The sequence below is a fragment of the Equus caballus genome, chromosome 10 (assembly GCF_041296265.1).
Source record: "Equus caballus isolate H_3958 breed thoroughbred chromosome 10, TB-T2T, whole genome shotgun sequence".
In the NCBI taxonomy this organism is placed as follows: Eukaryota; Metazoa; Chordata; class Mammalia; order Perissodactyla; family Equidae; genus Equus; species Equus caballus.
In genome coordinates, this window is record NC_091693.1 from 20,557,944 (window position 1) to 20,576,973 (window position 19,030).

At 57.8% G+C, this 19,030-nt stretch overlaps 1 protein-coding gene across 3 annotated transcripts; it reads right to left on the minus strand.

Annotated features, from left to right (window-relative positions):
* Positions 1–358: 358 nt before the first annotated feature.
* SYT3 (synaptotagmin 3) lies at positions 359–16,286 on the minus strand. 3 transcript variants are annotated; one of them, XM_070223190.1, is made up of 12 exons: positions 16,183–16,243; positions 15,670–15,801; positions 15,427–15,557; positions 13,720–13,890; positions 9,469–9,994; positions 6,783–7,170; positions 6,344–6,562; positions 3,909–4,029; positions 3,614–3,785; positions 3,400–3,532; positions 1,177–1,245; positions 359–866 (listed from the first exon to the last, which is right to left on the minus strand). In XM_070223190.1, exons 4-11 carry the CDS (start codon positions 13,868–13,870, stop codon positions 1,180–1,182), a joined length of 1,776 nt encoding a protein of 591 aa, XP_070079291.1. In that variant the 5' UTR covers positions 13,871–13,890; positions 15,427–15,557; positions 15,670–15,801; positions 16,183–16,243; the 3' UTR covers positions 359–866; positions 1,177–1,179. The 3 variants fall into 3 exon arrangements, with proteins under 3 accessions (XP_070079291.1, XP_001500034.1, XP_070079292.1); XM_001499984.6 differs by lacking the exon at positions 15,670–15,801 and having other exon boundaries at positions 16,183–16,286; XM_070223191.1 differs by lacking the exons at positions 13,720–13,890; positions 15,427–15,557; positions 15,670–15,801; positions 16,183–16,243 and adding an exon at positions 11,680–11,860.
* Positions 16,287–19,030: the final 2,744 nt, after the last annotated feature.

The following is a 19,030-nucleotide window of genomic DNA, read 5'->3' on the forward strand; positions in this document are numbered from 1 at the left end:
ATAAACCTGGAGCTCCGAACGGCCATCTTATCACCATTGCCTGAGGATGAAACCAACAAAGAGCAAAGCAGAGTCACTTGAACACCAGGATCCAACCATGCCTGAAGTCCCTGTGTACTCTCAGACTCACTGTGTACAGAATCTTTCAATTCTGCTTCTGGCTTATGGTGGTTTGGGCTGCATTTTGTGTTCTATAATCACAATGGTCCTGGCCAATATAACACTTAGAAACTAAGGCTCAGAGAGACCAATTAACCTGTCCAAGATCACTCAGCCCATGAATGAAACATTTGTCTGAACGCAGAGTCAGTATGTCCCAACCCAGATTCCTGGTCCCAGGGAGGACAGGAGCCCCAGCTGGAGAGAGACCCACGGTGTGTGTTTATTCTGGTGTTGATAGCAGCAGCAGTGGGGGGATTGGCCAGACGCAGGGGGTGGCGAACACGAGTGGACACAGGTGTGTGTGTGTGTCTGGGGGAACACGGAGGATTGGCCCATTGACATCCGCGGTGAGAACAAGGGTCAGGACACCAAGTCTTGGACAAACAGCAAAGAGACAGACAGACAGATGGAGGGTTTGGGGGGCAGGGGTCCCCCAGACATGCATGGCCCCTCGCCTGGAAAGGGAGCCCCGGGGAAGGGAAGACAGACACAGTGGAGACTGAATGCCCCCCATCCTGAAACAGGGAGCTGGGCCCGCCTGCCGCCCACCCTCACGCCGCCAGGGCGAGAAGGACGGGCAGGCCCAGTGCTGCCCCGCACCACGCAGCTCGGACGTTATGGCTTCGAGGAGATGAATTCACGGTCCGGGCAGGAAGGGATGGGGGCCGGAGGGGGCCGGGTCTGACCCGGGGCCTAGGCCAGACCTGCAGGGGGACAGGGCAGGGAGGAGATGTCAGCGATGGCCGAAGGCGGGCCCATGACTTGCTGTAGCTGCATCACCACCCAGGGACACAAGAATCATGGTCTCATGCCCCTCCTCCCTCAGACCCGGGAGTCCAGGCCCAGCCCCTCCTCCCTCAGACCCAGGGGTCCAGGCCCAGCCCCTCCTCCCTCAGACCAGGAGTCCAGGCCCAGCCCCTCCTCCCTCAGACCCAGGGGTCCAGCCCCAGCCCCTCCTCCCTCAGACCCAGGGTCCAGGCCCCCAGCCCCCGCTCCCTGGCCTGGGTTCCTTACCCCTCACTCTGAGTTCTCTTTCTCCGACAATCCTTTGCTGCCTTTTGTGAAGCTGGTCAGAGTCTTTTCCTGAAGGGGGAAGTCCAGAAGGTTCAGGAGTGGGGGACAGGCAAAACAGTCACTACTAACCGACTCAACAAGACATCAATCCTGTTTTCAGCATTGACCTTGCTCTTTTCCACTCGGCTTTGAAGTGATGGGGCCAGCGCTATGACAGTCCTATTCTACAGATGAGGAAACTGAGGCACAAAGAAGTCACTGGAAATGGGAGGAGAGATGAGGCCACCGGGGTGAGCCGGGCAGACCCTGCAGGGCCTCAGAGGGGCTGAGACTTTGTCCTGGGGGCACTGGGGTCCACAGAGGGGCTGCGAGCAGAGCAGGGGCAGGGGCAGCTCTGGGAGGAGAAAGACCCTCTGGGCCACATAGAACTAATGGCTGAAAGTCAGGGTCAAGGCCAGGCTCAGCCAGGGTGCAGCCTCTCTCTGTGGCCAAGCATGGCCCGGCGTGAGCGTGGCACACGGGCACGTGCCCGCGGCGTTTGCACAATGAATGGATGAACGAATTAAGAGAAGAGTGGACGATGGAAGGAGGGAGGCGCTGCCCTCTGCCCATCTCGGTAGAGTCAGAGTCTTCAAACTCACCTCTGAGCTCCGTGCTCAGCCAGTGAATTCCCTCCCCTGCCCCGGAAAAAAGTCCCAAACCGGGCGGGACCAGAGGGAGGCGAGCGAGAAACGAACCCCGGGTGCAGAATTTAAGGTGCATCCTTGAGGAAGACGGGCACGGATGTTAGCTCAAGGCCAGTCTTCCTCAGCAAAAAGAGGAGGATTGGCAGCAGAGGTTAGCTCAGGGCCAATCTTCCTCAAAAAAAAAGAAAGAAAGAAAGAAAGAAAAAGGAAAAAAGAAAAAGTTTAAGGTGCACCCAAACTCAGCAGCCAAGATAAAGACGATCGTAATGCAATATTCTAAAAATTAAAATTAAGGCAAAAAAAATTCCATGATGAGCAAAACATAAGTTTTTCACAAAGGCCAGTCCCGTGCCATATTGGAGCCCGAGACAAAAGGAAAAATATGCATCTCGATTTTTATGTACTTTTTGTGGTTAATTTTTCTTCGGACATGTTAAGATAATTGAAAAAATATGGAAACCAATGATGAGGTAGAGTATTGAAATTCACATAATTGTAAGTTTAAATGTTCTATGTATACCCTAAACAGAATTTGGCATAATTTAACTGTTTTTGGCTTTAATGACAGCAAAGTTATCGATAACACTTTCAAAATCCACTCCTTTGCTTTTCTTGGTTTCAAATGAGAGAATGGCCACGTTTGGAAATTTCTCTTGACCACGTGATGATCCTAAATGAGTTTTAATGTGGAAAAATCGTCAAGCTGGTTCTCGCGTGACCCACAAGGCCTCACGTGATCTGCCCGCTTTCCTCTCCGCTCCAGCCTCACCCGCCTGCACCGGCCTCCGCAAGGTACGCGCAGTGCACTCTCCTTGCAACCGTCTCCTTCCAACTTTCACCTAATCCCAGTCCTTCTCAACTTCTAGGCTGCTGCAGAAACGTCACCTCCTCCGAGACGCCCTCCTTGACCCCCTAAGCTAAAGAGCAACCCCACCCCCCATTCAGATTCCCTTTACTTCCCAGACTTACAAAGTTTTTGGACCACAAACCACAGGACAAAAACAAAAAGAAAAAAAAAAATGACACTATGCTCTTTACAACGGGTGCTGCACTGTGAAATTTTCTGTTTTGACTTTATTTTCCTTTTCATTAAAAAAAAATAGTTGATCTGCATCCAGTGAACCACAATTCTCTAATTTCACAGCCTGCTTCTTAAAAAAATCTGCTCCATCTTATCACCCAGTTTTCTCCCCTTATTTTGGACTTGGCATCACGGAAAATAATAACAGTAGCCACCATTTGCTGAGCCCTTAGTAGGAGGCAGACACTTCACCCTGCATTAACTCAACTGAATCCTCATATCTACCCAAGTGGTGGATGCTATTAATAGTCCCTTTTCCCAGTATACGAAATTGAGGCACAGAGAGGGTAAGTAACTTGGTCGGTGTCACACAGCTAAAGTTGGCAGAGCAGGGATTCGAGCCGAGGCCGTCTGACTCCCCAGCCCGTAAAGATGCGACGCTTTGCATGAATGAAGGGGCGACGAGGTGAGCGTGTGAATGGCAGGCCAGGGGCCCTGAGAGGCCGCCCCACTCACCTCCACCAGCTGGTGCCAGTGCTCCACCGGCTTGCGGGGGTTGGCCAGCATCTCGGCCCAGTGCTCGCGGCCGTGGGGGTCGGCGGCGTCGGGGCCCACGCGGCACACGCCGATCACTTCGTTGTGTCCGATGCTGGGGATGGGGGGGCGGTGAGCATGGGGGAGGGAGGGGGCACAGGCCCGGCCCGCCCCGCCCCCGGCCGCGCCCCCTCACCAGTCGTAGTCCACGACCGCGATGCTGAGCCCCACGTTCTCCACACTCTCGGGGGCCACGTCGAACACGAGCGCCTCGTTGTACGTGGGGTTCAGCGTGTTCTTCTTGATGGAAGTTTTCCGCTTCTTCAGACGCCGCCCCTCGCTGATCAGAGAGGCCTTCACGTAGGGGTCTGGGGGGGGGCGTGGGGGGGCTCCCTGAGACCGAGTCCAGGCCCCAGCCCCTCCTCCCTCAGACCCGGGGGTCCAGCCCTAGCCCCTCCTCCCTCGGATCCCGGCGTCTCCCCAGCACCCACCCGAGAAGCCGGTGAGGTCCATGGCTTTGAGGTTGGAGGCCTTGATGATGGTGACGGTGAGGCGCCCGGCGGTGGGGAGGTAGCAGAGGGAGAAGTTGAGCTCCCCGAGATCTGCCTTCTCCTGCGGGTGGGGACAGGGGTCAGTGACGCCGGCCTCCGTCTCCCCGGCCTCTCCTGACTCTCCCTCCCGTCTGCAGCCTCCAGCTCCGCTCCTGACACCCAGGGCTCAGGTTTCCCATCCACTTAACAACCTGACTCTGGGCCAAACCTGGTAACTCCCGGGCCCCAGCTGCCAGCCACTGTCAAAGCCTGTTTGTTCTGCAGGGAAGATGGGAAAAGGCACAAGTTGGGGGGGAGGGCGGGAGACGGACACAGTGAGAAATCGACTGAGACAGAGCCCCAAACACTGGAGACACAGTGAGACAGACAGAGCCACAGAGGTCTAAAGGCAGGATGACCCCGAGGGGGCACAGAGAGACCCAGAGAGAGTGGCAGAGACCTGGGGGGAGGACAGAGACCCAGAGGGAGGACGGAGACCCCGGAGGGGGCAGAGCCCTGTGAAGGAAGAGGACAGAGTCCCCAAGGAGCAGGACTAGAGATCCAGAGAGGGGGACAGAGACTTGGGGGGAGGGACAGAGACCCAGAGAGACTGACAGACCCAGGATGAGAGGGGTGGGGCGTAGACCCAGAGAGAGAGAGAAACAGAGATGGAGACCCACTCAGAGAGGGACAGAGACCGGGAAGAGACGCACAGAGAGGTCAGTCTTGGGCCAGGAGACATGCCAAGACCCGGAACGAGGCCCCAGGAGAGACAGGCCCTCCCACGCCGACACACACAGACCTGCCTGCCCTCTGGGTCCTTCAGCCCCATCTCGGCCCCTCGCCGCCCAACCACGCTGACCGAGGCCCAGGTCCCTGGACTCCTCACCCACTCACCTCAGGGCCTTTGCCCAGGCTGTTCCCTCTGCTCAGAATGCCCTTCCTCCCGTCTCCTCCCAGTCATCAAGCCTCGGCTTAGCTGTCACCTCCTCCCACAAGCTCCCAGATGCCCCGCAGCCCTGAGCAGACAGCCCTCCTGCGTGTCCCCCGAACGCTGACCCCTGACAACAAACTGTGTGGCAGCCACCCCGGGAGCTCCCGAGGACTGTCTGGGGTCCCCGGGGCCCGATCCTGAAAAGAAATCCCAGCTGTGGAAGGAAGGAGTGAATAAATAAATGAGGGCAGACCCTGAGTGATACGGAGGGGAGAGAAAATGGGAAGTGACAGACACAAGGAGACAAAGATGGGTGCAGGGAGAGGACTGTCAGGGGGACTGCTGGGAGCAGGGGGTTGGTGGGACAGACGGGGGCCCTGGGGACGGGGACCCTGAAACGGGGCTCTCAGTTCTCAAAGGCTGGGCTTGGGGACTGAGTGGGCAGGCTGAGGAGCACCCAGGGAGGGGGCTGTAGGACGAGCCCGTGGTCCCCGGTTCAACTATGTCATATGGGGAAACTGAGGCTCAGAGAGGGGAGGACCTTGAGCGTGGCCATCAGGTGGGCAAAGCCAGCCCTCTCCTGATATGAGAACAGGGCTCACCCCCCCCCGCAACGCCAGCTACCCCAGAATGCTGGGAAACCTACAGAGATGAACTGAGGGGGCAGATAAATCGGGGGTCTGAGGTTTGGGGGTGTAGGAGTCAGGACACCCCCACAAGGACCCAGGAGCCGAGCTTGGGGAGGGATTGGGTGCCCAGAAAAATGAGGTTCCAGGGGGGCTGTAAGAAATGAGGAAGTGGGCCAGTGGGGGTGCCCGGGGTTGAGGACCCCGGGATGCTGGGGGGATGGGGAGTGTCCTGATATCGGGGATCCCAGAAGGTCTGAGGCCTGGGGGATCAGTCAATCAGGATTGACGCGGGGACCACGAAGAAACGGGATTAGCTTAAAGCAGGAAGTCTGGAAGTTACGGGGTTTGAAATGTTAAAATGTTCAGGGATCAGAGCGGTTGGGGACTCAGGAAGTCTGGGAATGGCAAAGTCAGGAGGTTGGAGGGGCCAGGAAGCCGGAAAAACAAAAGCCAGGAAGTCTGGGGTCAGAAAGTCGGGGGGGTCAGGAGTCTGGGGTCGGAGGACAGAAGTCATGGGGTGACGGCTGGAAGGTTTGATAGAACTGGCGGGGGGGGGGCACGTGGGTGTCTATTAGTCTTCTCGATTATTACCACCAGAGGTCAAGGGGGGTCAGAAGCTGGGAAATCCGGGGCCCAGGTGAGGAGTTAATATTTGACAAAGTAGGGGGTCATGGGGGCTCCACTAGATTATTCTTGGCTCGTATGTTTGCAAATTTCCCAATAAAATGAATTTCCAAAGAAAAGTCAGGGTCGATATGTCGGGGGTTATGAGGTCAGAGGGCAAGGAGGCCGTGCACGGAGGGGCCGGCCAAGAGGCTGCAGGGGCCACTCACCGAACTGCCCTCCACGATGTCCCTCCACAGCGGACGGTCCGGGGGCTGCTCGGCCAGCTCCAGGAGGTTGTCCAGCACCACCTGGCCGATGAGGTCGTGCCGTGAGAAGCGGTCGAAGTCATAGACGCTGAAGTGCAGTTTGCGCTGGGCCAGCTCCGCCAGGGGCACGGAGAACTGAAAGGTCTCGTTGAACACGGGGTTCAGCGTCTTCCTGTGCACCTGCGGCGGGCAGGGGACAGACACCATGCCCACCAGCTCTCCTCCCTCAGACCCGGGGGTCCGGGCCCCCAGCCCTTCCTCCCTCAGACCCGGGAGTCCAGCCCCAGCCCCTCCTCCCTCAGACCCAGGGGTCCAGCTCCAGCCCCTCCTCCCTCAGACCCCGGGGGGTCTGGGCTCCCAACCCCTCCTCGGCCCCGGATGTCCATCCGCTGCTCGGGACCTTGGTCTGGAACTTTTTCTTGCGGTCGGGCAGCAGGTAGATCTTGACGTAGGGGTCCGAGAAGCCGTTGGAGTCCTTGGCCGGGAGGTCCAGGGCCTGCAGGATGCGCACCACCAGCTGGTCGGAGCCGTAGAGGTACCGCAGGGCGAAGCTGATGCGGCCGCACGGCGCCCCCGCGCCTGCCTCTCCGGAGCCCGGGCCCCCGCCGCCCCGCCGGCCGCCGGGCCCCGTCCCCTGGTACAGCTCCGGCTTGATCTGCCCGATGAGCTTGGCTTTCTCCTCGCCCCCCGGCAGGGGCAAGGGGAGGGCGGGCGGCCGCTCCTCACTGCCCAGGTCGGGCTGGGGGGTCAGGGTCTGCTGGGTGAGGGGCCGGGGCAGGGCCGGGTACCTGCAGGGGGTAGGGAAGACCAAGGTGGGGTCAGTGGCGCTGATCTTTGCATCTGAAGACCTGGAGCCTCCTTCTTGCCCTTTCCCCAAACTCCACAGCCAGGGGGCCCCAAATCCCCACCTATGCTCCCTGTGACCTTGAGCAAGCCACTTGCACTCTCTGAGCCTCAGTTTACCCATCTGAACTGGGCAGGAGTGTTATCCCCTTCTCTAAGCTAGCTCCAATCCAGACCTGCATATGCACCTGTCTCCAGGCCTCCTGTTGGACCTCAAGCTGGTGACCCAGATAACTTCTCCGTGGACCTTTGGGGCCCCACACAGTCCAGACCCCCTGAATCTTTCTCTCATTTCCAGATCTCCCCAACCCGTCTTAGCCTCAGCCTCATCCTCTCCCACCTGACCATCGCCCCTCCTGGCCTGTCCTTTCTCTCTCAGCTTCCTTCTCTGGCTGTCTGTGTTCGTGGAACTCTCTAGAAACCCAAAGCTCCATCCTCAACCACCTTTGCCGTCTTCCCCCCTCTCGCTCACATGCTTTCCCTGGACAAGCTCCTCTGTGCCCCAGGTTCCCACGACCGTCAACAGCCTGGTGTCTGCTAAACCTGTGTCCCGAGCTCCAGCCTGGTTCAGCCCCCGCCTCAGCCGTCCACCAGACCCCGCACACCCCTCACGTTCCCCGCTGGCCTCAGCACCCTCTCCCTAACTCGCTCCTTGCCTCGCTTCCCCATGATCCGCCGAGATCTGCAGGTCAGACCCCCGGCCGTCCTCGCCTCCCCTCTCCCCTCAAATCCTTTCCCCACTGTCTCCTGAATTTCCCCATCCCTGTGGCCCCTGCTCCTCGGTCCTCTCCTGCATGGACCCTCCCACCCGGGGTGAAGTCCATGGGATGGGGCCCCTAGCGACGGGCAGTGCTCAGCAGTCAGCACTGGACAAGGCCGCCCCAGGTGTGCTGAGAGGCGGGCCCGGGGCTGGGGGAGGTGGGAGGCACCGAGCCGTGGAAACGGATGCAGGGGGCAGACTCCTACAGCTGTGGGTCCGCTGGCCACTCCCTGCCCCCAGGGTGACTTTGAGCAGGTCGTTAACACCCTCTGAGCCTCAGTCTCTTCATCTGTATAATGGGGGAGGAGGGAACTCAGACCTGTGTGCCCATCAGCCTCCGGAAGCCCTCCCCAGGGACCTCGAACTACATTTCCCATGAGCCTCTGCGCCCTGGCCAGCCCCCTGGCCCAGAACCACTTCTCCATGAGCCTCTGGGCCCTGGCCAGCCCCCTGGACCAGAACCACTTCTCCCATGAGCCCCTGGGCCCTGGCCAGCCCCCCGGACCAGAACCACTTCTCCCATGAGCCCCTGGGCCCTGGCCAGCCCCCCGGACCAGAACCACTTCTCCCATGAGCCTCTGGGGCCCAAGACAATCCCTCTGGGGGGCGGTTTCCCCCTGGATGACACCCCAGGCCCCTCACACTCAAAAGACTCAGATAAGCCCAGGGTCTCCCTCAAACCCACTCCTCCTCCTAGCTCCTCTGACAGCCCCACCGTGCACCCAGTCACCAGGCCAGAGCCCTGGGTGCTGTCCTTACCTCCTCCCACCCCTCCTGCCCCCTGACTCTCTCCACCTGTCTCCCCTCCCCCTCCCCATGACCCCAGTCCAGCCCTGTCCTCTCTTCCAGTCCGTCCTCCCGTCTGTCTGCTGTGTGGCCCCAGAGAAGTCTTTCTCCACCCAGAACTGGCCCTGCTCCTCCTCTGCTCACAGCCCTCTCTGGCTCCCCAGTGCCCCTCAGGCCGGCATTCAAGGCCCCGTGTGGTCTGGCCCCACGCATACCCGCAGCCACGTCTCCCAAGTTTGCTCTCTCACACTTTCTCTCCCGCCCTAGTGACCACAGGCGGTCCCCACAGGCACTGTGACCCCTCCTCTCTCCCCTCGGCACAGGCTGGTCCCTCCTCCCGGAATGCCCGGCTCACAGCCCTACCTCTTGGCCTGGCTCACTCTTCCTCACCCTGCAGGTCTCGGCCGAGACACCTGCACCTCCGGGAAGTCCCCAGCCTCCTCCTAGAGCCGGATCGGCGACTCCTCGGGACTCTCCCAGCCCTCCCATCCTTTCCTGAAGCACTGGCCTGTCCCTAGCCTCTTCCTTCCTGTGGATCCAGGAGTCCACTCCTCAAGCCCCTTCCTGCTCCAGGACTCAGGGCTCTGGATCTCCAGGCCCCTCCTCCCCTAGGACTCAGGAGAGTCATAGATGGGAAAGAGACACAGAGGAGGAGCAGAAGTTCAGAGTGGACCCCCAGCCCAGCAGCCTGTCTCACCTGGTGGTGGGCGCCAGGCTTGTGACCTGCTGATGCGACTGGGCGCTGGGCAAGCCCCCACCACTGGGGGGCAGCAGGAGCAGCCCAGAGCCTGCTCCGCTCTCTGAGGGCAGCTCAGGAGATGTCTGACTCGGTTTGACCCCAGCAGCTACGGCGGCGGCTGCAGCCTCTGGATACGAGTCCATGTCCAAGTAGGAGGGCTCAGGGGTGTCCGAGCCCCCTAGGCTGCCTGGCTCCAGCAGCTCAGCGAAGGGCGGATGGTGGGCGGTGTGGGCATGATGGTGTGGGCCCCCCAGCAGAGGATGGCCACCCAGGCCAGCCCCCAGGTGGTGCCCACCGCCGCCTACCAGGCCTGCCAGCCCGACCCCAGGGCCTAGGTCTTTGCGCAAGGGGCCACCGCCCACTGCCGAGCCACCCTTGTCTCGCCAGGGCACCCAGCACAACTTCCAGGACACGAAGAGGGAGACGCCCAGGAGGACAATGCCACAGAACGTCACGATGACCGACAGCAGGCTCACGGAGATGTCTGGAGAGAGCAAGGACATAGGTCAGGGGTCAGGGTGGGGTCAGAGTTTACCCTCCCACTGCTGTCCCCAAAGAGCTAACCTTCAGTATTTGTCATACATTGGCCTAAGCACCGTACATACATTACTTAGATCAAACTCTACGACACTCTAAGTTCAGTATTTCTATAGAACCATTTTAAAGATGAGGAAACTGAGGCACAGAGAGGTTGAGTGACTTGTATAAGGTTGCACGGGTAGGAAATGACAGATCTGGGACTTGAACTGGCAGTCTGTCGTCAGATTTTACTCCCTGAATTGCCAGCCCCACACTGCCTCTCTATAAGAGGACACCCCCTCTGCGATAGGACCAAGGTCCCCTAAAATGCTCAGAGATGACCAAGGAGAAAGGAGACCACACTCCACAGTTAGGCAGCTCAGGGTTCCAATTCCAGCTTGCTGTGTGGCCTTGGGAAGATATCTTAACCACTCTGAGCCCTACATTCACCCATTTACCAAATAAGAAAAACCAGTCCTGCCTCTTATAGCGGTTTAAAGGAAGGCAGGAGGTAGGTGGCATGCGTAGCTGCAGAATGTAAGGCTTATCGAGTGGTTACTATGTTACAGATGCCTAAGGGCTTCATCCGCATTAGCTTACTCACGCCTGACAGGCACCCTATGAGGTTGGCAATATTATTATGACTGTTTTCCACAAAAGGAAACTGAGGTCAGTAGACACAAAGTTGCCTGTGGAGTCCCACAGCCTGTAAGCAGTGGGGTCAGGGTTTGAGTCTGGGGTGCCTGTCTCCAGAGCCCACCATTATCAGCATTATTCTACCTCATCTCATTATTTCCCAATAACTGATAGTTCAAACATGAATTTTCTTTTCTTTTCTTTTGCTGAGGAAGATTGGCCCTGAGCTAACATCTATGCCAATCTTCCTCTATTTTGTATGTGGGACACCACCACAGCATGGCTTGATGAGTGGTGCTGGGTCCACGCCCAGGATCTGAACCTGCGAACCCTGGGCCATTGAAGTGGAGTGCGCAAACTTAACCACTATGCCACCTGGCCGGCCCCAAACATGAATTATTATTAGAATAATAAATCTTATTGCTGCCGCCTTGCATATCCAACACCACAGCTAACACATCATGAATGCCTCCCAGGTGTGGACGTGTCTTCCAGAGAAATGCAAGGACAGTCCAGTTCTGGGACTGAAGGTTTCTGGCTCATCCCGTAATTAGTACCAGGAGTAGGGTTTTTCAAGGAAATGGGAATTTGTTTGGGGACGGACTCCTGGGTCTCAGCGAGGCAGAGCACAGTGGGGATTCCTGCTCTGTGCAGATCGTGCATGATGGGGGAGCGGGAAACGGAGCCATCGGCAGCAAGGACAGCTGAGCGGGATGGCTGAGTCCTGTCACTTCAGGGGACACTTGGGGGAGACGGGATGCCTTCCAGTCCTGGATTGCCTGGTGAATCTAAGTCAGCGGTCCATGGCATTAACCCTCATGATACTATGGAATCGAGAAATGATTTACTCCATTTTACAGATGAAGATACTGAGGCTTGAAGAGGGAGGAGGGGACCCTCAGAGTCTCTCAGAACTGAGTCCTCCCCCACCACTCCTTAGGGTGTTCCTTTCGAAGTGACCAGCATCTGCTCAGAGAGAAATCACTTTCCCATCCTGGCCCTTGGTTTCATCACCTGTCAAATGAGGAGGTGATCTAAATGTTGTCCGAGGTTCATTTGGCTCCGACATATGACGTGGTGGGAAGGGAAGCGGTTGAGGTGTCAGGAGACCCAGCGTCTGGCAAGTTCCACCACTCGTTTGGCACGTGACTGTAAATAAGTCACTCCCCCTTCCTGGGCCTCAGATTCCTCATTTGTAAAAACGAGGATGTTGGGCTAGATCAGAGATGGTGAATACGTGGCACGTGTGTCTCACCCCCCTAAGTTGGTGCCTCATTACGGTCTCAACACATTTCCCACTGAGCGTAGACACAGCCTCAGAGTCCTTCTCGACACAGCACTCCAGGAGGAGTCAGAAATCAGAAATCAGAGCAAGGGGCCTGTTAGAAACCACAGCAAGGACTTTGCAGCCTCCTGAACAGGAGAACTGAGACAAGGGGCCCGTTTGGGAGGACAAGGCAGAGAAGAGGGGAGAAAAATCGCACAGATGCTTTCCCCCACCGTCAGCCTGACCCGGAGCCTCTCTGAGTCAAAACATCAACCTTCTAACTCAGACAGGTTTCTCATTCCTGTCTGCCTGGACGGGGGAGCCACTGGGCTTGGGGAGGCAGTGTTGTCATGCAGTAAAAGGCTAACCTTGCCCGAAGAAGGGTTTGGCCCTTGTTCAACTCCTGGGAGGGAACCTCTGAGCCCCTGGAACGTTCTGCCTGAAGACATTTGTATTTACTCGGGGCCCGGGCCACACGGGATCAGCCTGACCTCTGGAGGGGCTGGAGACTCATGTCAGCCACACGGGAGGTCAGCCATGTCTACACGACCGAGCTGCAATAAAAACCCTGGACACAGAGGCTCGGGTGAGCTTTGCTGGTGGACAGTACCCTGTATGAGTTGTCACACATTGTTGCTGGAAGAATTAAGCACTGTCCGTGTGACTCCATTAGGAGGAGACAACTGGAAGCGCACAGCCAGTCTCCCCTGGACCCCACCCTATGCATCTTTTCCCTTCGCTGATTTTTAAATCTCCATCCTTTTGCTGTAAGAAAATGGACCCACGAGGATAACAGCGTTTCTGAGTTCTGTGAGTCCTTCTGGGAAATCACTGAGCCTGAGGGCGGTCTTGGGGGACCCCCGAATTGCAGTATGTTCTAGACTTCCCGGGGTCAGCATTTGGCTCTTCTGCCCACAGGCTGTGAGACTGAGCAAGCTGATGCAGCCCTCTGGGCCTCATTCCTCATCCCTGTCCCCTGGACATCCTGCCCGTGAGATGCCGAGCCCGGGCCCAGCGCTCAGCAATTGTGACCCACCCGCCACGTGCTTCCTCATCGGGTCAAGGGCATGGATCCTATTTCCCAGCTCTTCACACCCTGCTGGGTGACCTTGGGCCAGTCACTTCACCCCTCTGAGCTTCTCTCCCTTATTGAAAATGGGGATTATATGGGCCACAAAGGGTGGTTGTTAGTAGTCAATGATATGCAAAGGACCTCACATCCTGCCTGGTACACAGTTGGTGCTCAATAAGTACATCCCAACATTTATGGAATGACCACTGTGTGCCCAACTTGTTCCAAGCACTTCCCTTGTGTTGTATTCATTCGAGTCTTTCGGGAGTCCCATGAGATAGTCACTTTTTAGTATCCCGATTTTCCAGAGGAGGAAACTGAGGCACAGAAGAGTCACTCGCCTCAAATCTTCCAGTTAGGGAGCGGGGGTGGGGGGGTGGGATTTGGACCCAGACAAGCCAGACGGTCTGACTTGAGAAGCTGAGCTTTTAAGCACTATGCAAGATGCACAAAGACATCCGTGGAAGAACTGTGGCAGCAGTGGTGGGCGGGGCCCACAGGGCCAAACCCAAAAGGTCAAGGGTCAAATGGACCACATAGCGCCTTCTCCTTAGATCAGAAATTTAGGGAGCCAGCAGCAGGCAGGATGGAGGCAAGACTCTAAGAGGGACCGGCCCCACAAGGAACGGAAAGCTGAGCGGGTCTGCCCTGAATCTCCGAAAATCCTGGCTGTCGTGGAGGCAGGGGGCTGGTCGACATGGCTGGGGGTGCTGACCTGCATCTGGGCCCCGGGGATAGCCTCGGATCCGCAGGTCGTTGAACTCCTGGCACCTGTCACTGGTGTCGGCATCTCGGACCCGCGCACAGAGGTCCGAGACCAGGATGAGCGCCCGCCGGCAGAGGTCATCCTCATAGTCTCCCGACATGGTGGCCGGCAGGTCCCGTGCTGTGGAGGGGCCGGGGGTGGGGAGGGGGATGGAGGAGAGGGTTGTGGAGATAAGGGGTGGGAAGAGAAAGAGAGAAAAGGAAGGGTAAGCGAGGGAACCGAGATTGGGGGTAGATGGACACGGTCAAGGAGAGCAAGGAGGGATGGACAAGGAAGAAGAAATTAGGGGCCGAAGGACAAAGGACTGAGATTCAGGGTGGACAGGCAAGAGGAGGGTGACAGGGGTTGGACAACCAAAGGGACAGAGATTGGTGCGCGTGGACGAGACAGAGAATTGGGACAAACGGACAAGGAGGACGAGATTGGGAAGGCCGGGCAAGGTAGAGATCAGGATGCACAGATAAAGGGATGGACAGACAAGGAGACAAAGATTGGGGGGGCGGTGCACAGATGAAGGGACAAAATTCAAGGATGGACAGACAAGGGGACAGCCGTTCATCATTCATGCATTCCACAAATATTTATTGAGCGCCAACTACACGCCAGGCACTATGCCAGCTGCTGCAGATTCAGCAGGGGACAAACCCTCAGCGTCCCCCCACTTCCTGGTGTCATAATCCAAGGAGAGGAGGCCAAGAGTAAACAAGTCAACAAACACACACAAACAAGATGCTCTCAGCCCGTGAGAAGTGCTCTGAAAGAAATGGTTGGAGGATGTGCGCAAAAGGATGGGGAGGTGGGCAGTTACGGGGGGCTCTCTGAGACCTGAAGGACCAGATGGAGACGGCCATGGGCTGCGGGCAGTGGGGCTGGAGCAGGGAAAAGCATTAAAAATAGCAGGAACAGCATGACCAGCAGCCCAGACTGGGGAAGGGCTTGGTAGGTCCAAGAAACAGGAAGGAGGCCAGATGGGAGCAGACAGGGAGAGGACCAAGAGAGAGGGATGCATGGGGGAAGAGAGATAAGAGATGGTTACGTGTGGTGGCGGCTGGGGAGGGATGGAGATGCAGGATGCAGAGATAAGGACCAAGTTGAGGGAGGGAGAGATGCGGGGAGAGGAGACAGAGATAACAGGGAGGGAAAACTGGGGCCCAGGCGTGAGGAACAGATGAACAGACAGAGGAGAAGTCAAGGGTGCAGACTTGGGATGAACAAGCCAGAAAGAACGGGCTGGTGTGCAATCCATGGGAGCGTGAGAGATGGGCGGACAGAGGGGCAGAGATTGGCGCCAGGCAAGAGTGTGCACAGAAATATCTTTGAGAGAGAAATAGCAGCCAGGAGAATGGATGGGGTGCAGAGATAAAGGACAGCGAGACAGGTAATGGCCAGAGTTCACAGAGGCACAAAAGGATACAGGGGAGGGCTGGGCAGACAGACATGGGTGCAGAAGGAAGGTTGGACGGGGGTGCATAAAAGCGAGGGGACCAGGAGAAAGAAGTGGATGTGAGGAGAAGGGGAATTAGCGACACATGGTTTGGAGCCTGACACAGAGACGGACTGGAAGGAGAGTGCGGGAAATTAGGGCTCGCGGATGGACAGGTGTCGTGGGGGCGCTGCAGAAGGCCGGGACTCCGAGACAGGCATGGTCAGACTCACCCGCGCTTATCCCTGCCGTGTCCTGGATGGCAGCCGAGGCGGCGGCTGGCGGCAGCCCATGGGGGTTGTAGGGCGGACAAGGGGCTGCGGACTGGTCCTCAGGCTCCAGGTGATGAGAAGGGGTGCTGGATCTGGGGGCCGTGGCCGAGAGAAAAAGCTCAGTCCGAGCCTCACATCTTGTCCTGCTCGGGCCAGCTGCTCGACCCCAGGCGACCCCCGGGAGGTCCAGCCACCCCCTCCCACCTCGGGGCCCCCAGCTCCGGTTGAGCTTAGGGACTACAATTCCCGGCAGGCCTTGCGCTCCCGGTGCTGCGGCTTCATAGACCCGGCGGTGCAAAGTCTGCTGGGAGTTGAAGTCCTTAATGCCTCTCCCCGCTGCAGAGAGGATGGGAATTTTTTGGAGGTTGGGGGGGTGATGAGAAGCCGGGGTCCCAAGACGCTGCAGGGGACAGGAATGATGTCTGGGACCTCGAGAGGTAGCAGAGTCCTAAATCCTTAGGGGCCATGGAGTGGGTCAACGATCCCCACGCCCAGGGGATCTGCGGGCGAGGTTGGGGGACACCCAGGTGCTTCGGGACCCCCCTTCCAGGGCCAGGTGCCCCTCCCCAAGGGCAGCCAGCTAGAGCTGCAGACTCCCACTCCCGGCGCAGAGATCCGCATGCCTCTGCCCCTACCGCCGCCCCCACGCTAGGGGCCGCCCCCCAGGATGGGGCTGGGGCGGGGGCTGTGGCCGGGGGAGGGGAGGAGCGGACTCACCCGGAGCCGCCGCCGCCGCCGCCGCAGCCCCGCGCGCCCGCCGCGGTGCCCGCTCGGCTCCTCCCCCCGGCCCTGGCGCAGGTCCGCGGCTCCTCCCCCGGCGCCCCCGCCTCCTTCCCTCCGAACCTGCGGCTGGAAGGGCGAGATCGCGCGGCCGCAGCGACGAAGGAGGAAGGTTTCGCGGGACCGAGGCGTCAGAGACCCAGCACGCTTCCAGTGGAGGATCCGGATAGCCGGGGTCATGACCCTCTGCTCCCCCGGGATCCAGGGGTCCCGGCCCCCAGCCCCTCCTCTCTCAAACGGAGAAGTCCGGGACCCTAGTCACCTCTTTTCCCAGGACCCAGGCTACTGAGCTCCCACCCACCTCCATTCTCAGATCCAGGAATCTACCCCTCCCCGCCCCCTCCATCCTCGGTACCCAGGAGTCCTGCCACCATCCCCCCACCCCACCCCCGGTCCCCTCCTCCGCGGGACCCGGGACTTCCCGTCCTTCCATCGGAGGAGCCACGGGGGCTGGCGGTGCGAGGGGAGGCGGAGCCTCAGAGTTAGCGGTACCGAGATCTCAGCCCCGCGTGAGGTCTGCAGGGACCTGGGTCTGAATCCTGCCCGCCCGGCTCCTGCCTGGGTGACCTCACGCCCGGTGCTCTGAGCTCGAGCCTCCTCATCTACAAAACAGAGACAATAAACCTGTTTCCTAAAGGGATCCAGAGGTTTGAAAACCCAGTCAATAGAGAGAAAGCCTTGGCACCAAGTAGGTGCTTGATGAATATGTCTCAAAAGCAGCAAGTGACAGTTACCGGTGTATTAATAGAAGTCAATGATAATCGTCACCGACTGTGATCTGGGCACTAAATTCTTTGAAAGCGTTTTCCCATTTAATCTTCCCGCTGGCCCTGGGAGGTGGGTGCAATTATGTTACTCTCATTTTCACAGAAGAGACAACTGAGGCTCATGGAGGCCATCCCTTGGGGAAGGTCTGGCACTCCATAGCCACCGCGGCAGCCCGCAGGGGTGGCTTGATAGAAGCCCCCAGAAATGCCTCCGGGGTTCCCCCTGAATCCTATCCTCCGTGCTTCCTGCATTCTCCCAGAGGGACCTCCTCTTGCACCCAGGGGAGCTTGTGGGGGCGGCACACCCACAGATGTTTGCACGCAGGTCCAGTCATCCCCAAACCCACCCTGGCAGCCAGAGCCTCACACCCGGCCCGGGGTGTGGGGGCTGCCCAGGGTCCACAGGCAGCCCCGTTCGGCAGGGAGAGACACCCAGAAGGAAGAAGGCAGCAAAGCACACACGCCGAGATGTGTACACAGATGGGCCTGCCAGATTCCCACGGCACGTTCCCACAGAGACGCTCAGCCACGGAGGAGCGGCTGTAGTGTTCCCGTCGGGCATGTGTGTATGTGTGACTTCGGGGGTGGAGTGCCAGAGTTCACATCCCAGCTCTGCTCTCTCATTGCGTGTGACCTTGGCCGAATTACTTATATTCTCAATGCCTCAGTTTCCCCATCTGTAAAGGAGGATGATTTTTTAAAAACCCCAGATTCCACTTCATGTTATTTTGAGGATTCAATTCGTGCGAGGTGTTTAGAAAAAACGGTTTGTGTTTAGTGTCGTCACAGTTAGTAATTTCACGCATTTGCTTGTGTCCTCTTTGACTGCATTTTATGAGTGAGGAAATTGAGGCTCAGAGAGGAGAGGGGCCCTGCCTGAGGTCACACAGCTGGGAAGTGTCAGAGTTGAGATTCAAAGCCGTGTGGGTCTGAATCTAGACCCCTTGTGCTCAGCCATTACCTTGTTTGCAGCTGGGAAGTTTGAGGACCTTGGCTGTTGTCGCTGCTGGGAGTGTAGAAGAGTGTGGAGCACTGGACAGGGAACCAGGAGACAGAGAGTCCTCCACGTTCATTCAAGTCAGTCCATGCAGCCATTTGATAGACACTTACTGAGCATCTCCTGTCTGCCAGGCACTGTTCTCGGCACCAAGGGTTCAGTTGGGAACAAAGCTGACAAAATTCCCAGCCTTGGGACGGCTCAAGAGCTAGTGGAGGAGACAGATAGTCATCAAATAACCGCATACAAGGATTGGCGCTATGAAGGAAAGTCCAGGGTGCTGTGCGTTGGAGAAGGAGGTCACAGAAGGCTTCCCTGAGCAAGTGACATTTGAGCTGAGCTCAGAGGGGTGAGGAGGCATAAGCCAGGGGAAGGAACAGCCTGTGCAAGGCCTGGTGGCGGAGGCAGTTCCGCACATTGAGGAGGACTGCTGAGCACATAAGCTCCATGGGGGTAGAACTTAGTTTTGTTTACTGCTGGGTTCCTGCTGCCCAACATGGTGCCTAGGACACAGTAGGCATTCAATAAATAATGATTGGTTGAATGAATGAATGAACAAGTGGATGGACAAATAGAGGAATGGATGGATGGATGGGTGGATGGATGGATGGATGGATGGATGGATGGATGAGTGGATGGATGGGTGAGTGGATGGATGGATGGATAGGTGGGTGGATGGATGGATGAATGGTTGGGTGGATGGATGGATGGATGAATGGACGGATAGATGGAAGGGAGGATGAATGGTTGGGGGGATGGATGAATGAATTAGTGGATAGTTGGATAGATGGATGCATGATTGAATGGGTGAGTTTGCACAAATACCTACAGATTCACATTGCAAATGTGCCTGGAAATAAATGCAGACACACACCCAAAGACATGCACACGTGTGTGTAAACACAGATTCCCCTCTTCTCCTGATGCTCCCCCGAGAGAGAGCACACACTGAGAAGAGAGGTGGGCCAGGCTGGCCAGGACCTGTGTGGACGAGGAAGCAACCCTCCGACCAGGGCTACAG